General features: G+C 44.4%; 1 protein-coding gene across 3 annotated transcripts in view; it reads right to left on the bottom strand.

Annotated features, from left to right (window-relative positions):
- Positions 1-14,594: 14,594 nt before the first annotated feature.
- The window catches only part of CAB39L (calcium binding protein 39 like), a 149,373-nt gene continuing 140,570 nt past the window's right edge, over positions 14,595-23,397 (bottom strand). For all 3 annotated transcript variants that reach the window (XM_019650867.1, XM_019650869.1, XM_019650868.1), the window contains one exon: positions 14,595-16,932. In XM_019650867.1, coding sequence (XP_019506412.1) covers positions 16,753-16,932 — 180 coding nt within the window. In that variant the 3' untranslated portion in view covers positions 14,595-16,752. The remainder of the gene's footprint in view (positions 16,933-23,397) is intronic.

The following is a 23,397-nucleotide window of genomic DNA, read 5'->3' as shown; positions in this document are numbered from 1 at the left end:
TGTGGAGGACATTGCTTCACTGGCCCAAGTTGGCACCATCATTGCGCTCTTCCCGGGCGAGGCAGATCAGTCGCCGGATTCTGGACGGCCGCTCACTGCGGCTGCTGGCCACTCATGCTGGCTGCTGGCTACATACGGTAGCCCATGGCAACCCACTGCAGCTTCACTGCAGCCTATGCCATCGCCGGCGACTCTGGGCAGCCCAGCTCCAGGTTGAGCTGTTGTTCAGCATCTTAGCTGTGGAGGGTAGTGTCACTGGCCCTCATATGTGGGATCCGAACCGGGGCCCTGTGGCATCCCAAGCCAGTTCTTAACCATCGCACCACTCGGCTGGCCATCCATTTTTGTATTTTCTGTAATGTTTTGTCTTAAGCATCAAATTACTTTCCCATTGCATATAAAACATTTTTCTAATATATTTAGTACAAATAGCCATCCTACAATGTCATTATGCACCTTTTCCTTGGGGATAAGCCCCAAAGGTGTGTCAGAGGAGCATGTGTTCTTTTGCCAAAGAAGATTTTTAAGATTTGATGGACATGAGGAATACCTGAAAAATGCAGACTTTCTGAAAAACAATCTTTAGGGAGAAAGAGTTAAATCTTGTTTGACATCACTATGGCATTTGGATGTTTTTCCATTTGTTATTTCTGATTGTGTATTTTAAAAGGCTTTACCAGGCTTACTATGTATTTTGGTTCTAGTGTCTAACTCCCATCTCTTCTTGAATTGGGCCACTAAGTGGCTTCAGGTTCAAGTTTAACTTAGACCCAGGTTATTAACCGTAAGCTTGCCTGGCTCACCTGGCACCTCCCAACCACTTACCTTGGGTATTACCCACTGAACTCCCCAGGAAGCTTAATCATTTAGTTTATGAATATCCTTGACAATAACTCAAAATATGAAAAGGAAAATATCGTCGGCGAGGAACTGCTACCGTATTTTTTAAATCTTTTAGGTTGCATTAAAGTGTAGTTTCAGTATGCAACAATCAAACTTACAGAATTTTAGTGATTTGTAATGACTCGATACAATAGAGAAGTAGTGAAGAACTATTGTCTGCATCTGTTTTTACAATGGAGCCATCAAAACTGTTTCCTATGTGATAGTAGAAAGAACTCATTAGTGAAAGACTAGTGAGTGTACACACCTACCATTATGTAGCAGAGTTTTAATTTTAATTTACCACTTAAAGTCACAGCTTTCATTTCTGTAAGAATGACTATAACCCAGCAAGTAACTCTTCCTGCAAACCTCTCCCCCTTGCCTTTGTCTGCCAAATCTCTTCAGCTTTATTTCTGGGTCAATAAATGGTACCAACACTCCAATTTATAAACATGAACTTTATCTTTAGTGACACGCAGGTACGTAAGCATTGTTCCTAATTTTCCTGAATGTTTGTTTCTAAACCCACCTACCAAAAGCTCCTTGGTGAGTGTAGCATAGAGCAATTTGTTACGGAAAGCATCAGTCTTTCCAAGAGGACATAAGCCCGGACTTGCCTGGAATATCTCTCCTCACACATATTTGTACTTTCCCAGCCACTTTAGATGTGAAGGCAGCTGTGTTTCCACGACTCTCTACCTTCAGAAATTAGGGTCCAGGCCAAGGAGAGCAAGGGAAAAGCCTTGTTTCATCCCCATGCTGATGCCCACACCGAAAGATGCTCGGCCTAGTATACAGCACAGGGGCACAGGTGCAGAAAGGAACCTGTTTGCCGAAAAACACAGAACTGGCCCTTCCTGGCGAGCAGACCTGGTGGTGGTGGGGGGTGGTGTTGAACATCTTGAAGCATCTTGTGCAGTCTGATGTGCCCATTCCTAGGGTTTAAAAAAGGCGAGTTAAGCCAGACGATTCGAAGGTACTGTCAGTGCATGATGTTAAATCTCAAGAAATTTAAACTTATGAGCAAAGAGCCCCTGTATAGCATGCCATGAGTCCTGACCAACTTTGTTTCATCTGTGACGATAACCAGTGGCTGTTCTCACAACTCATTAACAACTATTTCTGAGTGCCTCCTGTGTGTTGGGCACTCCTCATGGTGCCCAAACCCAGAGGAAACCCTGCCCCCATCCACTTCCTACAGATTCCTGGTAGAATTATGAGGCACCATTGGCTGTACTTAGTGGATCCAGAAAGTTGAATTGGTTTACATGTTTGAAAAATCCTACATGCTTTAGTAGGAAATATTTAGGAAACCATCTGGAAGCACAGAAGAACAATGATGTTGAAAGTGCAAATAGTTATACTCTCAGATACAAGTGTGCCTGCTGACCAGGAATTTTGCTATTCCTGCTTCATTTTGATGCCGACATGTGCAGGTTGGGGTATTGGGTGGAAAGAAGTGTTTTCTTTTACAAAAAAAGGAAACGTTTTCTATGGGCCAGGATTTTGGGCAGACTCGGCAGGGCAGCTCTGCTCCCGGTGGCACTGGCTGAGGTCACTCGAGGCCGCATGCAACTCGTGGGTCAGCTGTGAGCAGGGCTCAGCTGGGTGCTGGGACAGCTGAGGCTGGAACAGCCAAGAGGCTCCATTCACATTTCTGGTGCCTCAGCGTGTATGGCTGACACAGCTGGGGCTGGCCAAGCACCTGTCCACATGATCCCTCCAGCAGGGCCTCTGGAGTCAGGCCTCTACTTGGTGGCTCAGGGCTCTGAAAGGCAGTGCTCCAGGAGGACAAGCTCATTGCTCATGTGTCCATCCAGACTCCCCTCGCATCAGGCTTGCTGAGATCTCACTGGCCAATGCCAGTCATGTGACCAGGCCCAGAGTCTGCATGAGAGGGGTCAGCACTGTGCATGAAAACCAGGAGGTGTCATTCATGGGGGGCCATCAAAGTAACAGACTGCCACAGGCTGAGCAGATCACAGAAGTTAATGCCTGTTGAGAGTCGGGCCACATGTCCTGGCCCCTGGGCAGAGCTCTTTACCCGAGACCAGTACTTCTAATGGAACTTTTCACCTCCCTAATGCTTATAGCAATAATAGGCCAAGTACCTTGAAATAGAAGCTTTGATGATGTTTCTTAAGAAGTTATAGTAGTTCAAATCTACTAACCCAAATTTTAGTTGAGAAAACTGAGAGAAGTGTTTGGATGACATTCAGTTTGTTTTGCTGCATGAGTGTGTGTTTCTGAAAAATCGTTTAAAAATTTATCTTAAGCATGCTGGGGACAGCCATGATTATAACTACTATAATAATGTCCAAACCCTAATTGATGGGTGGAAGGCATCATTTTAAAATGAATATGGAGCAGGGAGGCTGCACCTTTCTTGGCCAGGATTGCTGCCAAAGTGACAAATACACCTCTCAGTTCTTCCTGCCAACCTGACCCCTGAGGATTCAGAGGCCATCAGGGCCTCAGCAGACTGTGCTTTCTGAGAACTCCTGTTAAGAAGTCATTGCTCATGGCCTGGTAATGGCTGGTTACCTGCAGGAAAGCAGAAGTGCAGGTTCTCTGCACTCCCCCCGACTCTGAATGACGTGGGTTCTGAATGAGCTAATGGGGAGAAAACAGGGACCGAAGAATGCAGATCAGCCCTTTCTTTTAAAAATGCCTCAATGAGAGAAACACCATCATCATCAACAGCAAATATTTACTAAATCTACTACTTTGATCCAGGCTCCAAATCAAGAAAATGTGAATATTCTTGGCCACAGAAAGAATGAAATCTTACCATATGTGACAACATGGATGGACCTAGAGGGTATTATACTGAGTGAAATAAGTCAGACAGAGAAAGACAAATACTATATGATGTCACTTATATGTGGAATCTAAAGAACAGAATAAACAAAAAAAAACCCAGAAACAGACTCGTAGATACAGAGAACAAACTGATGGTTGCCAGAGGGAAGCGGGGTTGGGGGACAGGGTGAAAAAAGTGAAGGGATTAAGAAATACAAATTGGTAGTTACAAAACAGTCATGGGGATGTGAAGTACAGCATACAAAATATACCAATAATGTTGCAGCAACTATGTATAGTGCCAGGCGGGTACTAGACTAATCAGGGGGATCACTTCATAAATTATATAAATGTCTAACCACTATGCTGTTCATAATATAAAATAATATTGAATGTCAACTGTAACTGAGAAAGAAAGAAATCAAGAAAGAAAATATGAATGGTGATGGAAAACACTGTACTAGCTGAAATTGCCTAGCCAATTTTTTAAAGAAAACAGACCTCCAAAGAGCCTTTTGTGTTCTAAGTGGCAAACAAAATAATAGTTCATTAAATGGGTACTATTCATTTCAGGTAGCACGTTAACTTTAATGTGGGGGTCTCCAAGCAGGAAAGTGGGCTCTCTTTACATGCTAGAATAATCAGTGATTACTGTACCTGACAACCTTTTCATAGCTCTTTACACAGTTGTTGTATTTATGACTGTTTTATAAAACTTTGAGTATAATTTTACTCTGGAAATGGATTATGTTTTGCTGTGGTGACTGTGCTTGTTTAGTCACATCTAGATAAGATTCTTCTGAAGTCAAATACTTTTTTAGTTAAGGCATTGTGGCAAAATGGGGGTGAAGAGGCTTGCTGGCTTACATTTGCTAAAAATGGGACATGCATTTATTTGGACTCTCAAGGCTGGAACTGTGAAATCATAAACAAGGGTACTATAGCCCTAATTTGAATGTGATCATTACCCATTGGACTGTATGGAGCATTGTCAGAGGTTTAGTACCCCTGGCCCACACCTACCAAAACCACTGGAATCGTGCCTATTTGAACAACAACAAAACGTATCTGTGGGGAGGGTGTGGGCGGGGGACTGCTCTTGGCTGAGAACTGCTGATCAATCCAACCACTCATGAATGGCTGCATCTCTCCTTCAAGTGTCCTCTAAAGATAACAGGTCAGCTGGACTCTGCGCTTACAGCCCCGGCGATGAAGCAATCACCACCTCCTAAAGCCAAGCGAACTCTACTCTTGACTCAAATGTTATTTTTATGGTGTAGCCCCACCCCCACCAACACCCCCTCATTTCCATCGTTGGTCCTTGGTCTGTAACACAGGCCTCTTTGTGTCTCATCCGCTTCCACATGAATGCCCTTCAGTACTTGAATGAGCCATTGTGCTCCTGCCGGCCCGTGACAGTCTCCCACCTCTCTTGGAAACTTACTGTGTCATTTTCATAGGGTTGCATTTTATGGTAAAATGCTTTTTATATTACTTCATGTAATTTTCGCAACATGCTGTAGGTAGGGATGGTCATTCCCACTTTACAGAAAATGAAATGGAGTCTCAGGTTCAGTGACCTACCCAAGGCCACACTACTGGTCATTGGCAGAGCCACCCATGAGTCTCATTCTCCAAATTCAGTGCTTGTCACAATTTTCACAGTATATGCACTAATTTTTGTCCAGTCTCTTCCTCTCTGATGTCTCCTTTCTTTCCATCTCCAACTCTGCTTGTCTCCCACAGGTAGAAAGAACCAATAGCCCCAATTTTTCACCCTTCACCATATAGCTTTGTAGGTTCCTTCTATCAACAGGTAGGGTATATTTCTCCACCTGTGATGAGGGATTCAATAGAATGAAGTGAAAATGTCACTATGACAGTTCTGATATTAGGCCCAGGAAGCCGTGAGTGTCCCCACTTGCTATTGCATTTCTGCCATCACTAGACACGAAGAGCAGAGCCATCTCAGCCAGCCCTGCCTAGATTAGGTGATCCCCAGCCAACACACAGACCTGCCAAAAAACATATCTGGTTTCATTTAACTTACTGCGTTTGGGGGGACTTGTTATGCAGCAGTTGCTAACTGATACATTTCTCCAACCTTCAGAAAACAAAGACTTCACTTTTACCCTTCATTGCCTTAAGCCTGTGCTAGCTTTCTCAACATCTCATCTTTCGTTTATTCCAGAAACCACTCCTACCTTTCTGCCCCACTTTCCCTGTGGGAAGGTGCCCCCAAATCCTAATGGTCAAATCCTGCTTGTCCCTGCAGTCTTTAGTGCCTTGTACCATCCTGCATTTTTGAAACACCTTCTTTGGCTTCCGTAACACTTCCCATGTTTCTTATCTCCCCCTGTCCTCCCAGGGGTCACCCCTGTGCCCTCATGCCTCTTGCTTCACTTCTTTTCTCTCCAGGGACCCCATCCTCTCCCATGAGCTCAAGGACCACAAAAGCGCTGACAGCTGTTTCCAACCTCACATCTCTTCAAAGCTGTGTGTGCATGTCCACTTGACCGCCCTCCCAGGAGGTCCTGCCCATTTTACCCAGGAGATGATTGCAGGCTAAGTGGAGGAAGGACTGGCATAGGGAGAGGCCAGTGGCCAGGTCTCCAGACAGGAAGGTACCACAAGAATCCAGGCAAGAGGTGATGCTGCCAGACTTGGGCCATCAGGGTTACTAGAAACCCTTGAGCACCTGTGTCTCTTACTTGCAGAGTTGGAGTTTGGTTTTTGGACTTGACTGTAAAATGCCACATTTATCCTTATAAATGTAGCCATGGCAGGCTTAGCCCAGTACTGCAGCGTGTCACACTCCTTGTTAGTTTCATTATGCCCACTAATTAGGCTTCCATCCTCCCCAGACTCGTGTCACTCAGCCATCTGATCAGTGTGTTACTTCTGTCCCACCCAAGTCATGGATACCATTGACAGAAAGAGGCTGGTGGGAAGAATACAGTCAAGACTGTTATTTGTTTTAGCCACCAGATGGCTGCATGTCCCAGAAATTGCTGCAGGTGCAGCTTATAAGTGAAACTGGAATTTGAACATTGTTGGATTCTATGGGATTTGAAGTTGGGGGTGCATGGGGCGTGGATGGGCATGGAACAAGAATGTGGCCTGCTGGGGAACTGCATATAGTTGTAGCATCAGCTGCAAGGACTAGGAGGTTGAAATCAGGAAGCACCTTGAGAACAATTCTGAGGTGCAATAGGGAGGCACAGAGGGTTTCAGGCAGAGGAGTGACAATCGTATATGTGCCCTTAAACGATCACTCCAGCATCAGTGTGGGAAACTCATGAGTGTGGTGAGACAACAAGAGGGGGAACTGGGTGGCTGTTGGTTGGTTCAAAATGAGAAGTGATGAGGGTCTGAGCAACGGTGACATTGGCGGGGAATGAGACGAAGGAGGCGACAGAAGACTGTGATCCAGTTGAACAGAAAGAGGGCCCGAGTGGCAGGAGTCAGCAGGATTTGCCAGCAGCAGTGCCCAGGGGAGGGATCAGGGAAAGATGCAAGTGAAATTATGATTCATAAAGAATGAATCACTCGTTCATTCAAAAAAGTCCATTGGGCATTTACCATGGTGCAGACACTGAGCTAAACCCTGGGGATGTGTTCATGAAGAAAACAGACATTGCCCTGTCTCTGGAGGTTTATGACCTGGTTTGGGAGGTAGCCTGTAACGTAGTGGGAGGCCAGGAGCAGGAGTGGATATTTAAGCTGATGCATGAAGGATAAGAATGAGAGGCAGCCATACAAAGAATTTTGGGAAGATAGTTCCGGGCAGAAATAACAGTGTGGGGGAAAGGCCCTGAGCAGGAACTGAACAGCAGCCAGCTTTGCTGGGGTGTCCTGGGGGAGGGGGAGGTAGGAGGGAAGTGGGAGGGATTATGGTTTGGGAACACCAGTGGCCACTTTCTCACCAGATGGACACATCGTGTCCAGAATGAAACCACGCACAGAGGGCAGTGGAGAAACAGAGAGCCCTGATGACATGGTTTGAGTTCCTGGATCCAGCCATCCCTGAAGCTGGTTTTACCCTTCGGAGTTCCCAGTTATGTGAACATCCTTTTTCTTAAGCTAATTAGAAATGTGTTTCTGTCGCTTGCTACTGAAAAGGTCCTGACCCAGGTCTCTTCCAGTCCTATGATTTGCGCATCCTAAGCCAAGAGAAAAGATTGCTTTAAGATGAGTTAGAGTATACACACGCAGAGGCTGTAAACGATTAGAGAAGAAAAGCTGTGTCTAGAAAGAATAAGATGGTCAAATGATGGATTTTTTTTAGTTGGGCGCCCCATCCAGTTTGGATGGCAAAACAGGAAAGAAGATGATGGAGAAAGAGCAACTGAATGAAGATGGTGGACTTCGGTACACTGGGGAACAAGCTATTTAAGGAAGAGATAAAGGAAAGTCGTTTCAGGTGCATTAATCTTGGAAATGTCAGGATGTCCTTCCCCCAGCCTGGAGGAGAAGCAACTGTGTGTGTGTGTAGAGAGGGAAGGGGGGAGATGGTTGCATTTAAGGGCTCAGCTTTCACAGATAATCTATAGAAACCAGAGTGGTCATCTCAAGTAGGGGGTGGTCTGAGGTGAAGTGGGATTGAGGGCTTTGAGGGGTGTGGCCACGGGAAATACACAGGGAAATCAGCAAGACAGAAATAATATTAAGAACCCTTCTGCCCTTCTAAGAAATTGTTTGTCTCATCAAAATCTCCTCTCTCCAACTCGGGTAGGTTACTTTTTGTGACTTCTTGTCTCGTTACCCTTCTTCTGACACACAGAATGCTTCTCTTCAGGTGGGGAGTGTACTCTGAGCTAGATTTTGTGAGTCTTACTCAGGGGATTATCTGTTATGGACTGAATATTTTTGTCCCTTAAGATTCATATGTTGAAGTCTGAACCCCTGAAATGAATGTATCTGGAGATGGGACCTTATGGAAATAATTAAAGTTAAATGAGGTCATAAAGGTGGGGTCCTGATTAGAAGGCCACATGAGAACATAGGGAGAAGGTGGCATCTGCTAAGCCAGGAAGAGAGCCTCGCCAGGAACTGAGCTGGCCGGCACCTTGATCTGGGACTTCCAGCCTCTGTGAAAAGTAAATGTCTGTTGTTTAAGCCACCCAGTCCGTGGTGTTTTGTTACAGCAGCTGAGCTGACAGTATATATATATAATACAGTACATAGCATGGTCTTGAATGATAAAGAGGATTAGGCTCTGAGCAGGAGTGTGCTAACAGGGTCTTAGGACCACATATGCCCCTAAGGACAAAATGTGCTTTCTTTCCTGTGCCACGCTGGAGGCAGCAGAGGAACAGAGCCCCCTATCCATCCATCTCAGGACATGGGAGTGAACACCTCGTGCACCAGGTGTGTCTTGCTCTTCTCTTGACCGTGAAGAGATCTGAGCCTCTTCCCAGTGACCTGGGAGCCGACAGCAGTGGGTCAGCCTCCTCCTTGGAAGAGACAGGAGATGCTTGCAGGCTGGGAGCAGAGGCTGTGGAGCCCAAGTATTGGCTGGTTCATCAGGGCTGGGGTTTGCCTGATGGTCGCAGCCTCTTGGACCCTCAGCCCCTGGGTGGGGGTCACACCTAACCTAGCTGCTGTCCCCCAGCTTTGGGCAGCGCATGGCTCACTAGGCAGTAGTCACAGTCCTTCCTGTCCCTGTCCCCCTTTACCTGGAATGTGGAGAAAAAGAAGGGCTGACAGTGGATTGGGGCAGGTACTCTATACGTTCCTGAACTCTACAGCCAGCAGCCTTGAGGAATCCTGGGCAACTGCCATTCTGTGGTGAGTTGACTGGCACAGACTTACCTCCTGGGGCTGGAGGGGGCCCCAGAGAGGAGCCCCATGGAGGCGGTAGCATCCAGCATGGGGAGAAGCAGGGACACCAGGGGACTGTCCCCAGTGAGGTGGCCCACAAACTCATTACTGTCTTTCCACAGGCAGCTTAGACCCGAGCCTGGCTCCGCACCATGAGGCCCAGGCCAGATCCTGAGCCTTCCCTGCTAGTGATGAGAGAGAGAGAGAGAGAGAGAGAGAGAGAGAGAGAGAGAGAGAGAGAGCCTGCACCCGCTCCTTGCTCTGGCCCCTCCTCTAGGCACCAGTTTCCTGGCTGCTCAGGCCTTGAGCTACGCCTGGATCCAGAGAGACACAACAAAGTGACAGCTGAAAAAAGCTGCTCTGCTTGGAAGCGGTCCCTGGTCAAGGTGAAGGGCAGCCTGGTGCTGCCAGATGCTGCTGGGAGGCTCAGGCACACCCCCCTCTTTCCTTCCACACCCTGGGCAGCACAGACTCTCATTCACACAGATAGGCTGTAGCCACGTGAATGTCATGTTCGGTGCTGGGGAAATGGCAGAGTCCCCTTCCCCCACAGCAGGAACAACAGGCCGCAGTTAGGGCCTTGTCTCTGCTCCAGCAGCTGAGGTCCCAGGGGGACCTCCAGAGGGCAGGGCTGGGGAAACAGCGAGGCCCTGGCTGGGCAGTCAGCCACCCTTTGTCCCAACGGCACTTTTAAAATGGTGTGTTGGCCTGGTCTTTGGGGTAATGGGGATACCGAACTTCTTCATGACCAGCTTGGGCCGACATAGCTAATTGGCTCAGACAAAGATCAGTGTTGCCATGCCTGGGCCTGGTGGCGACATGGAGAGAGCCTGATGTCCATCAGGGAGGAAGGACATAGGGGCTGGCAGAGGTGTGGCTGGAGCTCCTGCGCTCCAGCTGCCCTCACCCCTGACTGAACAAGAGGACGAGGCCGCAGCTGAGGAACATGGTTTCCTCCTGAGCCTCCCCTGGGAGGTGAGGAGAAAGTCTTCAAGTAGAAGACAGTGCAGATCAGGTAAAAATACACAGGAAAATAGGTGAAAGTGTTCCAAGCCTTGGATTATAGCAAAGAATGGATGTCTTCCTCCTCACTCAGACTTCAGTTGCTCCAAAATCCTACTGATCCCCCAAATCGGGGGCTCTGGCCCACGATTTTCTTGAGCTGCAGACTCATTTGTCCATCCGCCGCCTGGACCTCTCCACATGGTGCCTCAGGCAAGGACGCCTGACTGGTGCAGTCCTCCAGCTCGGACATGCAGGTTCGCTATCCTTCCTGCTTAAATGCCAGCTGCCTGGGAGATGGTGTAAACGCTTAGGACAGCGTCCAAGCCTCCCCTCCCAGCCTCTCATGTGTCCACACGCCGACCCGAGGGCACACGCCTGGTCCTTCTCTGACCGCCTGTGCTTCGTGCCCCTTGGCTGCTTGCGCCCGGATTCCGCGCTGCGGCGGAATTCCTCCCCCACTGGCGGTGAGCCCCTCAGGGTGCTGACGGAGCCGACCTGGGAGCCTTTCCTGGGCCGGCAAGTCACGCACTGCATCTGGACGCCCGCCACGACCCTGTGAGGCAAGTCCTCTTTTCACTCAGGAAACAGAAGCTCAGTGATTCTCAAGATGAAACACCGGTAGTGGAGCTGGGATTAAGACCAGTTGTGGCCATCCCCAAAGTTCCTGTGGTTCTATTGACTGCCCAAACCTCTCATGTCATTTTAAAGGTAAAAACAGGGCCAGCCCGAGTGGCACGTTGATTAAGAGTTGGCTTGGGACGCCAGCTCTGAACATCAGGGCTCCGGTTGGGATCCCACATGAGGGCCAGTGGCGCTGCGCCCTCTACAGCTAAGATGGTGAACAACAGCTCCACCTGGAGCTGGGCTCCCATGAGTCGCCCATAAATGGTGTAGGCAGCAGTGGGGCGGGCCAGCAGCTGGCATGTGCTTTCCTGAGCTGCCATGAGCGATCGTCCAATGGCCAGTGAGCGACTGCCTCACCCGGGAGGAGCGCAATGATAATACCAACAGGGGCCAGTGAAGCGACATCCTCCACAACTAGACTGAAGAACAGCAACTTGTGTGTTCCCCTTCCCTGATTCCCCAACGCAGTTCCCCTCCCCTCCCCCAATTCCCCAATAAAACCTTTAAAAATAAAAATAAAAATAAAGGGAAAACCAGAGGTCTTCACGAGGGGAAGGCCATTCAGACGCTGTGGACGCAGTTCTCGAACAGAACAGAAGTGGTGGCTTTGTGATGTGTGGATTTAGCTAATCTGGAACACCTTTCCAGAATTAATGAACATGGGCTGGTTTTTCATGAGAAAATTGTCAGAGTTGCAAGCGGAAGTGAAGCGGCAGCCACGTTGTTACAGACCTGCTGGCTCACCCTACTGCAGGGGAGCCCCCCTGTACCTCGTCCTTTAGTGTCTCCTAACCTGCCCTGGGCCTGGGGTGCTCCCGGGTGAATGGTGCTGCCCAGGGGCCACATCCTGGAAGGTGGAGTGCAGCGAGGGTTGAAGACATCTCCATGGATTCCAGCTCTTCCTCCTGGGCTCCCACTTCACGTCTGTCTTCCCTTCCCTGCTGACTCAGGCCCAGGGCCTGGAGCTTCTAAGGTCCCTTACCCAGCTCCCAGGCACTCAAAGTCTCACCCCTCTGGTAACCCTCGTGTGTCGCTCTGTGGTTCTATTCCTGGTCAACCCCTAAAGGGCATGGAAAATGGGTTCAGTGGGTGTTGGATTAAATGAGTAAACAAGTGTTTGAATAAATATTTTGGTTGCTTTACGCTTTAAATTTCAGAAGAGCTGAACTAGGGGAAACTCATTCTTTTTCAACCTTCCCTGAAGACAAATTAATGGGTATTACAACATGTTCTCCCAAAAGGCCTCTATGTTCATAGCTTTTTAAAGTAACAAAATGGCTCACTGTGCAGTGATTAAATTGCAATCAATATGAACTGACTGATGGTAGAGTTGTGACTTTTTATGTGGCTCTGTGACTTATTTGAAGGAATTGGTAATTGCACACCCTACTCCCTGGGAGGCAGCGATGATGGCCAGGCGATGCCCACAGGATAGGAGGGACCTCCTTTGGAACTTGTGACTCGTGGTAGCCCCGTGTGCTGGACCACTGAGGAATGTGAAACGCATGAATGGCTGGCTGGGCAGCAACCACTCCTATCAGCAAATCTAAGCTAATATTATGCCCAACTGAAAAGGAAAGCAAAAAAACCCAACCAAACAAACAAACAAAAAAACCAGAAACAGGCGCAGAACTGCAGTCTGAAATTAATACCTGTGTAGTCAAGGGATTGCTCAAGGTGACAGAGAAATTCAAGGCTGAATTCCGTGTCCTGCACATAGGTCTAATTTGAGCTCCCAACAAAGGTATCCCTTTAAGAGAATCTAGTTTTCGAACTCTTCCCATTGAGTTACCCTTTAGCACGGGATTCCAGGATTCCCTTTCTGCCTTGGCGACCATGATGAAGGAAGTGTCTGTCTCTGGGTCGGAGAGCAGGGGCCTGGACATGCAGCCTGGTTAAAGATATGAACTTTGGGATCAGACCTGGCCCTAAATCCTGCTTCTGCTGCCAAATGTTTGATCTGGAGCAAGTTACTCCTCTTTCTGTGATTCAAGGTTCTCCTCCATAAGTGGAGACTGACACAATGGAATGGGGTGTCCGTAGAGGCCTAGTACAGGCCAGGCTTATTCTTTTACTTTGCTTTCATTACAGTAGTTGCATAATAGCACTTTCCATATTTCAAAACAATTATTTTGTTTACATCCATCTCTAATCTTTTCAATTTTCTTAAGAAGACCAAGTCTAGCTTTTCAAGGTCTCTTTATATGTTTCAGTCCTTTACCTAGCTATAGGCCCTCACTACAATATCCAAATCCTTCCTGAAAGAACAAGGATGAAAAGGTGGTGATTATTCATGCCATATGTACAGTGGTCTTTTGGATAAAACAGAAGAAAACAAGTAAAAGATATAAAAACCTTAATTTCTTCTAATATATTATAGTAGACTAGAAAGATCTGTAAATATATTTTGAAACAACTATCTTTTCATATTAAAAAAAATTCTAATAATTTTTGTATTTCCTTTTCCTTCACATTGTTACAATCACTTTCAGGTCTTATGAAATTTCCAGACTGCACACTGGCTCAAAGCAGCCGTGTCTCATACAGAGTCCACTTCGGCTAGTGACAGAGGCTTTGAAAAGCTCCCCTTTCCCTCCCCAGCAGCTATGTCACCCCGGAGCCCTTCAAGGATGCAAACCCCTGGGGGCTGGCAGTCAAGAACAGTTGGACAAGGGCTGTGTGCCACTGGCCTTTTCTCCAAAGGTAGTCCTAACGTCTGCGCAGATTCCTGACTTTAGCCAAGAGCCTCGTCCAAGAACAGTATGATCTCAATTCCTGCTGGCTTCACATTAGGACCTTAACCCCCAGGAGCCTTCCTGGCTGCAGGCGGGGAGGGCACAAAATAGTTCCACACCCTAGACCTTCCCTGGTTCACAGCCTTGAAGAAAGAAGACGAGCAGGGGTTTGGCCTCAGCCACTGTGGGTTTGTATCCCAGGTCAAGCCCATGCTGTCTGGGATCACTGAGCTGCTCCGGGCCTCAGTTTCCTCAAGCGTAAAAAGGGAATGACTCTGGCTGTCATGAAGCATCCATGATGTGATGTGTATTTAGTGCCTGGCAGGTGGCGCTCAGTCAGTCGCAGTTGCATCAGTGGCATGATGCTGACAATGGAGCACACAAGACCGTGTGGGGCCTGAACACCCACGAGCAGCTGCCTGCACTCTGCCTGGGGCTTTCCCCGCTGGGAGTGGTGACAAGAACACACACACAGGACACGCAGAGGAATGAAAGCAACCACAGAGCATGTGGCACCTTTTTATTTAGTCAGTATTTATTTATTTTATTTATTTATTTTAAGCGGAGCCCTCCTGCCACCTGTTGGCAGCTCAGCAGCTGCTTAGCTCGGGCCGGGAATCGAACCGCTGTTGCTCAGAGCTCGCACTATTGAGCGAGCTCTTAACCAACTGAGCCACTCGGCCGGCCCTAGTCAGTCTTTATTTTAAATGTGTGCTTTTGAAATAGCTTATTAAATATGACCTTTTCAAAATTCAATTCTCACAATATTTACAGTGAATTTTGTGCAAACATATTTTGACTATGAGCTTCTTGCTCCCTTGCTAATGTTAATAATTTACAAATTTGTATTACAACAAAACCCCAGTCACTTCATTTATTGCCTCTTAAGACTCTAGTTTTGTTTGACAGGGACTAAACTAGGATAAGGGGTTGCTAGGAAAGAGCTCATTCAAGCCCAGAGGAAATAAAATGTTTTATTTATCAAAAAAAGATTATACCAAGGCCTTGCTTTCCAACTGAAAACACATGTCCCATGATGTGGTCAGACAGTATTTAAGCAAATAGATACATTTCCACTGGTTATTGTGCCTTTAAAAAAATATTTACACTCATCTTTTAATCATATAAGCAAAACCAGAAAATCAAATTCTCAGACTCTAGACTGTCGGGGAATGTTATAAAAGTAATCAGACTTCAGTGATTAAAGAATGAAGGTCATCAGATGGGCTGCCGCTGACCCTCCCACGCTGCCCTTGGCCGGAGCTGCTGCAACAAGGTCCCACAGGTCCCACACCATCTGCCTCAGGGTTCCACGCTGGGCACAGAAGAACATGAGCCTGTGCCCCGGCCAGCAGGGTGAAACCCTGCCAGGTAATCTTCAGATGCGAAACCTACAGAGGGCACTGATCCTGGAGAAGGATCCTTGGAGGGGGCGCTTTCCCTCTCTGGGTGGATAAGCGTCTGGTTGAAGAAGACCGCACACAATATTGTAAGAAGTGAAGGTTCCCATGGAAGGCAGGAACTCATGATTTGGAAACAGAATTAGGAAAAAAATACAGGTTAACGATTGTTTCTTTAATGTCTTGGAAATATAGGTTTAAAATTCCATTTCATATACTTAATGTCTGAGAACAAATCACGACTTTTTTTTTCCTTTTTTTTTCTTTTGGTTCCATGCCAACACAAATTAACTTTTTAATCATCCTAGTATACAAGAGAGTCTTTGGGACCAATATTTTACAGGTTTTCAACCTTTTCACTGAAGACTTTGATGGGAAATTAGAGCAACAGCTTATGAGAAAATAAACTGAAAAAATTGTTTTTGATCATTTGACAGTTTTTCCATGCATTTAATCATGATTGCTCACCCAATGGCAACACTGCCTTATTTATAAAAGTGGTCTAAAGACCTGTGCAACCCTCTGGACTCATGGTTTTGTGCACGCTGGCATCACAGTGCAATGATTCCTACTCTAAAACACACTTTCACCACAAAACATTTTTCCCATAATAAGAATTATGAATGAAATATCCCAAACATTCACGAATGCTACAGAAGTCAGCGTGGAACAGCAGTGACTATAGCTAGAGCTGTGGTTCTTAACCATCTGCTCCAAGTTCTCAAGTGACCAGGTCATACCACACGGGTCCTCTGTGCCCTGTGCCGCTCAATCCATCCTATTTGTACTTGGTTAGTTCTGTGCTGTCCCCAGGGCAGGGTGCAGTGGCGGGGGGGGGGGGCGGTGCCAGGAGTCGGGCATGCTGAGGACAGGATGCGGGGCAGCGAGCAGAAAGGAGGGCTGTGCAGGACATCGGTTCCCTAAGTAGTCGGGAACCGTGAATTACAGTCAGAAGACATGGACAGGGGACAGGAGTATGTGACTACTGAAAACATGGATCTTATTTTCTCAGGTCTTTCAGTGCCTAAGAAATGTGTTTGTCTAAGTGCCTATAGGTAGAATAGCTTTGCGCCTTCTGCTGCCATGGCCGGCTCGCCTCTAAGAGTCAGCCCTCTTTGAGGACTCAGTGACCATCATTTGGGCTCCTCCTCAGGGGCTCCCAGCAACTGAGGGCTCAGATCTGCAAGCCCACGACCCTGCTGCCTTTCATCAACAAAGGGTTAAAATCGCTTTTATCAATGTCTAATACAATGGCTCTGATTTCACATAAATAATCACAGACTTGATTAAAATGAATATATTATTCTAGGTTAATTTTTTTCATTCAAATGTTTATAGTCCATCTACCCTGAACAATGAATTGAGAAAAAAATAGGTATCTCAAAAGCCTTCCCAAGAATGATTACTTTTTGAAATGACACTTTTTGTACAAGCTGAACAAATGAGACGGTGACTGTGGCAGGAAACTGGGTGAGACTTCACGGGGCTGTTTTCTTCAAGTCTCGAATCTGTTTAATCAAGTAGTTCTTCTCGTCGGTGAACTGCTCATCGTCCGTCCTTTCTTTTTGGAAGCTGCTCAGAAACTCAATGAGTTTGGGCTGATTTTTTAACAGAATCTCCACAATCGGCTGCGTTTTGTGAGGACTGGCCACAAACACCTGAAACACAAGGAAACAAATGCAGAGGACAAGGAATGCACACGGGGATGACACGGGTCCCACTTGAGTTTCACGAGGCGCTTGTGTTACTAAAATGTAGAAAGCCCAGATTGTGCTTCCTTATTGAGGAAAATCAGTAATTCCTCACTCATATCCGCTTTCTATATAGTACATAGAAATATATTTTATATATTTAAAGTTATAATATATAATTATATATTGAATATGTTCAATAGAATATATTTAACAGATTTAATATATTCATCTGGCTCAAAATTCAAAAAGGGCAAAGGTGAAAAGCCCCCCTCCCTGGAGGTCACCAATGTCACTGTTTCTTGTATATGTGGAGCTTTATCATTTACAGCTGCCCAGGCGCCCCAGCCCCTAGATTCTAACTCAGCAGATCTGGGCGAAAGGTCTGGCATTATATATTTTTATCAAGTTCCACAAAGATTCTTATGTGCACTCCTGGTTGAAACCATGATCCTGGACTAATAACTAATAATAGTTATACTATAAAAAACAGCTACAACTATAATAATAGGACACAATCACTCAAAACTATAATACTGATGGGCATAATATTTTGCAATGGATATATTTATAGTTCGATGCTACATATATGATTACATGACCAGAATACCCATAAAGGTACTGACGCCTGTGTAGCTCTCTGGTTTCACATCTGGGCACCTCACTCTTCAAAAAGGCTATTTCACCACCTGCCCCGCTGCCCACCGCCTCCACATCCTGTGCCTCCAACAGTGCACAACTCTGCTCTGAACACATTGGGAACAAAGATCAGTTATGGGGACAGTGGGGGTTCCAACTCAGCAAATGTGGGGAGGGAGAAAACTACACAAAGATGTTAAGAACCTATGAGAAGGGAATGGAAGGCTGCAGAGGTTCAAAGGTGGTGGAAAATATATTAGATTTTTGAATTTGGAAGAGAAAGGGCTCATGCTGTGGGTGACATGAGAGCTAGTCTATGAATCAGATTTTCTATTTCTTCTTGAGTCAGTTTGGTAATTTGTATTTCTTAAAGATTTGTCCATTTTGTCTAGGTTATCTAATTTGTTGATGTACAGTTATTCATAGTATCCTCTTATAATGTTTTTTTTATTTCTATAAGGAAATTGAATCGGTAATCAAGAACCTCCCAACAAAGAAAAGCCTAGGACTAGATGACTTCACTGGTAAATTCTACAAACTTTTAAAGAATTAACACCAATCCATTTTAAAATCTGAGAGACAGAGAGAGAGAGAGAGAGAGAGAGAGAGAGAGAGAGAGAAAGGGAACACTTCCTAACTCATTCCATGAGGCCAGCATAACCCTGATACCAAAGCCAGACAAAGGAAACTACAGACCAATATAATTTATGAATAAAGATGCAAAAATCCTCAATAAAATACAAGCAAACCGAGTCCTGCATCTTATGTATTAAAAGGAGTATATACCATGGCCAAGTGGGATTTATTCCAGAAACACAAGTTTGGCTCACCAGGATAAAATCAGCATAATGCACCACATGTACTGAATTGAATTGTGTCCCCTCAAAAGATGGATATTCAAGTCCTAACCCTTGGTACCTAAGAATGTGATGTTATTTAGAAATAGGGGTGTAATTAAATTAAGATGAGGTCATACTGGGTTAGGGTAGGCCCTAATTCAATGACTAGTATCCTTATAAAAAGAGGGAAATTTGGACACAGAGACACACAGGGATACACAGAGGAAATGCCATGTGGAGATGGAGACAGAGCTGGGAATTATGAATCTATAAGCCAAGGAATGCCAAGGATTGCTGGCAACCAGCAAAAGCTGGGAGAGAGGCATAGAACAGATTCTCCCTGAAAAACTCCAAAAGAAACCATCCCTGCTGACACCTTGATCTTGGACATCTAATCTCCAGAACTGTGAGAAAATAACTTTGTTGTTTTAAGCCACCCAGTCTATGGTACTAGCCCTAGCAAACTAATACGCCACATTAATACAATGAAAGAAAACCACATGATCATTTCACTTTATGCAGAAAAAGTATTTGACAAAATCCAACACCTTTCCCCTTTAATTAAAAAAAAAATCCAACACCTTTTCATGATAAAAACAAAAACAAAACAAAAATCACTCAATATGGGACAACTGGATATCCACATGCAAAAGAATGAAGTTGGGCTCTTACCTCACACCATAAATAAAAATTAACTCAAAATTGATCGAATATCTAAATATAAGTGCTAATACAACTTTTAGAGGAAAATATAGGGGTATCACTTAATGACCCTGGATCTTGCAATGTTTTTTAGCTATGACCAAACGCAAGAGAAATAAAAGAAAAAATACATAAACTGAACATCAAAGTTTAAAACTTTTGTGTTGTCACCGCCGGATTCTTAAGTGCCTTTGGGATCATCAGAGACAGATTAAATAATGTGAGGTGTTGACTAGAGTTCAGAATATAGCAAATCCATTAACAAAGCAATGGTGCTATACTGTTTAGAGCTACTGAGTTGAACGAAAGACTGCATTTCTCAGTTATTCTGCATAAGTGCGAGTTTACATATCACTGTAATAAGGGAGAGGGTGTCTGCTGGCAGACACATAGTTAAAGGGCTGCTCAGAAATAATTGTGTCTGGATTAACTCCCAGGGAAGTGGCAAGGTGCCATTTCAGTACCAAGAGGTGAATGTAACTTGCACTTTGAATGCTGTATTCAAGAACAAACGACTCTTGACTCTACAAATTAAACCATCCTGTTTTCTCGTCAAAATAAATAAGTAAAACTTTTGTGTATCAAGGGACACTATCAAGAGTCAAAAAACAACACTGAGAATGGGAGAAAGTATTTGTGGATTACATATGTAAGTGTCTAGTATCCAGAATACATAAAGAACTCTTACAACTCAACAACAAAAATACAAACAACCCTTTTAAAAAGGGGGCAAAGGACTTGAATAGACATTTCTCAAAGAAGATGTACAAGTGGCCAACTGCACATGAAAAAATGCTCAACATCATTAGTCATTAGTGAAATGCAAATCAAAACCACGAGATAACACTTCACCCCCACTAGGCCAGCTACAATTTTAAAAAATGACAATGACAAGCGTCGGTGAGGAAGGGGAAATCGGAACACTTGACATTGTTGGTGGGAATGTATGAAGGTGCAGCATCTATGTAAAACAGTTTGGCGGTACTTCAACAAGTTACACACTGAATTAGCACAAAATGGAGTAATTCCATTCCTAGGTATATACCAAAAGAATTGAAAACATTTGTTCAAACAAGAAGTTGTACATGAAGGTTCATAGCAGCACTACTCACAATAGCCCAAAGTCCATCAACAGATGAACGGATAAACAAATTGCGATGTAGCCATACAATGAAATATTATGCGACCATAAAAAGGAATGAAATACTGCTCATGCTACAACATGGGTGAACCATGAAAACATTATGATAATGAAAGAAACCAGACACAAAACACCATATATTTTTGTATAATTCCATTTACATAAAGTATCTGGGATAGGCAAATTTGAGGCTGAAAGCAGATTAGTGGTTGCCAGGGGCTGAAGGTAAGGGAAAATGAGGAATAGTTGCTTAATAGGTACAGGGGTTCCTTTGGGGATGATGAAAATGTTCTGACTAGATACTGGTGATAGTTGCATAACACTGTAAATATATCAAATGTCACTGAATTGTACACGTTCAAATGGTGAATTTTGTTATATGAATTTTACTACAATAAACTAAAATTGATACTTATATTTAAAAAAGTAGTCCAGGCTCATTTACATTGTCACATGTAAATGAAGTTCATGTAACGCCTATTAGTATGTTAGGAAATCACATGCTGGAGACAAATGTGTGGCTCCTCTCGTCACCATTTGCTTACAACGGAGTTGCTGTGAAGTTTTAGCGAGAAATCTTCCGGCATTTTGTGGTAACTACATAAATAACCCATAACAGTCTTTCTTTCTTAAAAACGATTAAATATATTGGACAAACTAAGCTTCTTTGTTTCAATCTGAAATAAATGTAAAATGTCGTAGAATTTGCAGACAGGCATCATTGGATCAACTTCACTGAATCCATATACTGTACAATAGACCTAAAAACTGTTACATTTGTTTTCAAGTTTAATATTTTTCCTTATTTTTATTTTTTATGGCTCCCAAACTCTGCTGCCTCTAAAGGTAGTTGCTGATGAGAGACAACCAAGGTAATAAATGTACTGCATGGCTCGGAGGGCACTGGTCCAGGCTTGAGATGAACATTTCATAAGGAATGCACTTCTAAACCAACGTCCGCAGAACCAAATCTTTTGACTGTGATGTCCAATGATGAGAGTTCCTTGGTTCTCTCTCTGCTGTACTCATGTTTTCAAATGCTATTTTCAAACCACCCCGAAACATGTTACACAAGTGAAACTATTTGTGACTTTTCTTTTTAGAATGCAGTCTTATTGTCTGTATTTCTTAATTGACACCTCTCAGAAATGTGATTTATGGAGAAAAGCAAGTATCAAGACCACAAATGCAAACTAAGAATATTTTGCTCTCTATTTTAAGCCTGAGTGCTTTTTATGGAAGTTACAAAGGCATATCTTACTCACATATTCATTCATTTCACTGAAGTTCTATTTTGCCAAGAGGGCTTTGCATGAAACCCAGCACTGGAAGGCTAGTCATCTGCTTGCTCCCCTTACTGTCCTGTCCGTGAGGCTGCAAAGCCTGGCCTGCTTTGTACATGGATTTGAAATTGGGGCTCCTCTTATAGTTACATGGAAGTTACACAATGCAAAATTTCATTCCGTGCGAGTGTATTCTAAAGGCTCACCATTCAAATGAATACAAATATGAGTGATACAATATTTATCGAATATTTTGACACTATTTAAAAGTAGCCGATGAAACATTAAGCTGATATAAACACATTTGCACTGTACTGTTAACGTTTTTAGAAAAATTATTATTAAATCAGCTCATAGATGATACCTAAATTCTCTAGGTCTCAATTGCTTTCTCTATCAATAGACAGGTTTGGTACATTGTGCCTAAAATAGTAGCCCCGCTAAAAAATGGGTCCTTAAGGAAGTGGTAATTCATGGTTAGGCTTTTACCAAATTAACCTGTAATTCTCCATTCTTCTCAACTGAGATGTTTCTTGTTCTGCATACTGTTTTTTTTTGTTGAAATGTCAAGCTGGCTTTTGAATTTTGGAATAAGGGTGGAGTTTCTTGTTTTCAAGAAGCTGCTGCTAGGATCTGAACGACTTAGCACTGGTCATCCCCAAGTTCCAGAAGCTCTGAGAGGTGAGCCAAAAGGCACAGACCACCCCCACCCCCACATGGTCTGGTGGGATGTGGCAACATCTCCTTTGCCATTGAGGAGGTTAACAGGGAAGTGAAAGAGAGGTCAGCTCATAGCTGATTTCTGCATTCATATTGGGCACATCTCTGGGAGATCCAGGATGACAGAGAGAAACTCTCCTAAGCCGAGTGTCTTAGAGCTACCTAGACTTCAGACTTTAATGCAACTCATTTTGCAAGTGAGGAAATGGATCCGGATGGATTTGCCCAAAGTCTACTGCTGGCAAATGAGCCAGAACAAAGACCCAGGTCTCCCGATTTCCATCCAGGTCTTGCCCACCACAGCACCCTGCTCGTCTGTAGTAGAAAGCATGTGAAATGGCATCTCATGACAGTCCTTGAACTCATCAGCAGGCTCACAAATTGAGACACTATCATCTGACAAAGATATTTTTAGTAATGTGTTCCACATTTTCTGCACCTTATTGAAGGTGCTTTGGGGAAAAAACTATTAATAAAGAACTGTGAAAAAACTCTAGGACTCAGCTGTTCCTTCTTCTAAATAACACAATATTATTTTTGGCAAGTAAACAATTCAGTTCATACTTCAGTGGAAGGAATATAGTTGGGGTACAGGGTAGGACCAGTTTATATACACATACAAGTAAACAAGTGGTCAACTATTTTTAAATGTACCAATTCTGTCCAATGATTAGATGATCCAAATTTTGATCTTCTCAGAGGACGGAAGTAGGTTATTTCTATTTTGCCATCCACTGAATTCTTCTATAATACTGCATTTTTGCGCAAAATTATATAAAGTTTGTTCTCATCTAGGATGAAATATTAAAGTTACGTGGGCACTGAATGACGTGACACATAGCTTTCCATAATCTCTTCAATCTAAAAGGTCTTAACAGCATCTATCATTTTATACAATATAGGCATTTTCCAGTCCTACAGCAGTCTATTTCATTCATCTAATTTGTGCTTATTTTTTTAATGAAATAATTCTAACACAGAGAAGAGCACAGGAATAACATATCAGGCTTCATGTTCCCCCCCATCAGCTCTATCAAAATCTAACATTTTTACCATACTTGCCTTGTGATTTCTTAATAAAACATTACAGATATAATTAAAAGCTATT

Source organism: Hipposideros armiger, unplaced genomic scaffold (genome assembly GCF_001890085.2).
Source record: "Hipposideros armiger isolate ML-2016 unplaced genomic scaffold, ASM189008v1 scaffold_148, whole genome shotgun sequence".
Lineage (NCBI taxonomy): Eukaryota > Metazoa > Chordata > Mammalia > Chiroptera > Hipposideridae > Hipposideros > Hipposideros armiger.
This window is presented reverse-complemented; position numbering and strand designations above follow the sequence as displayed.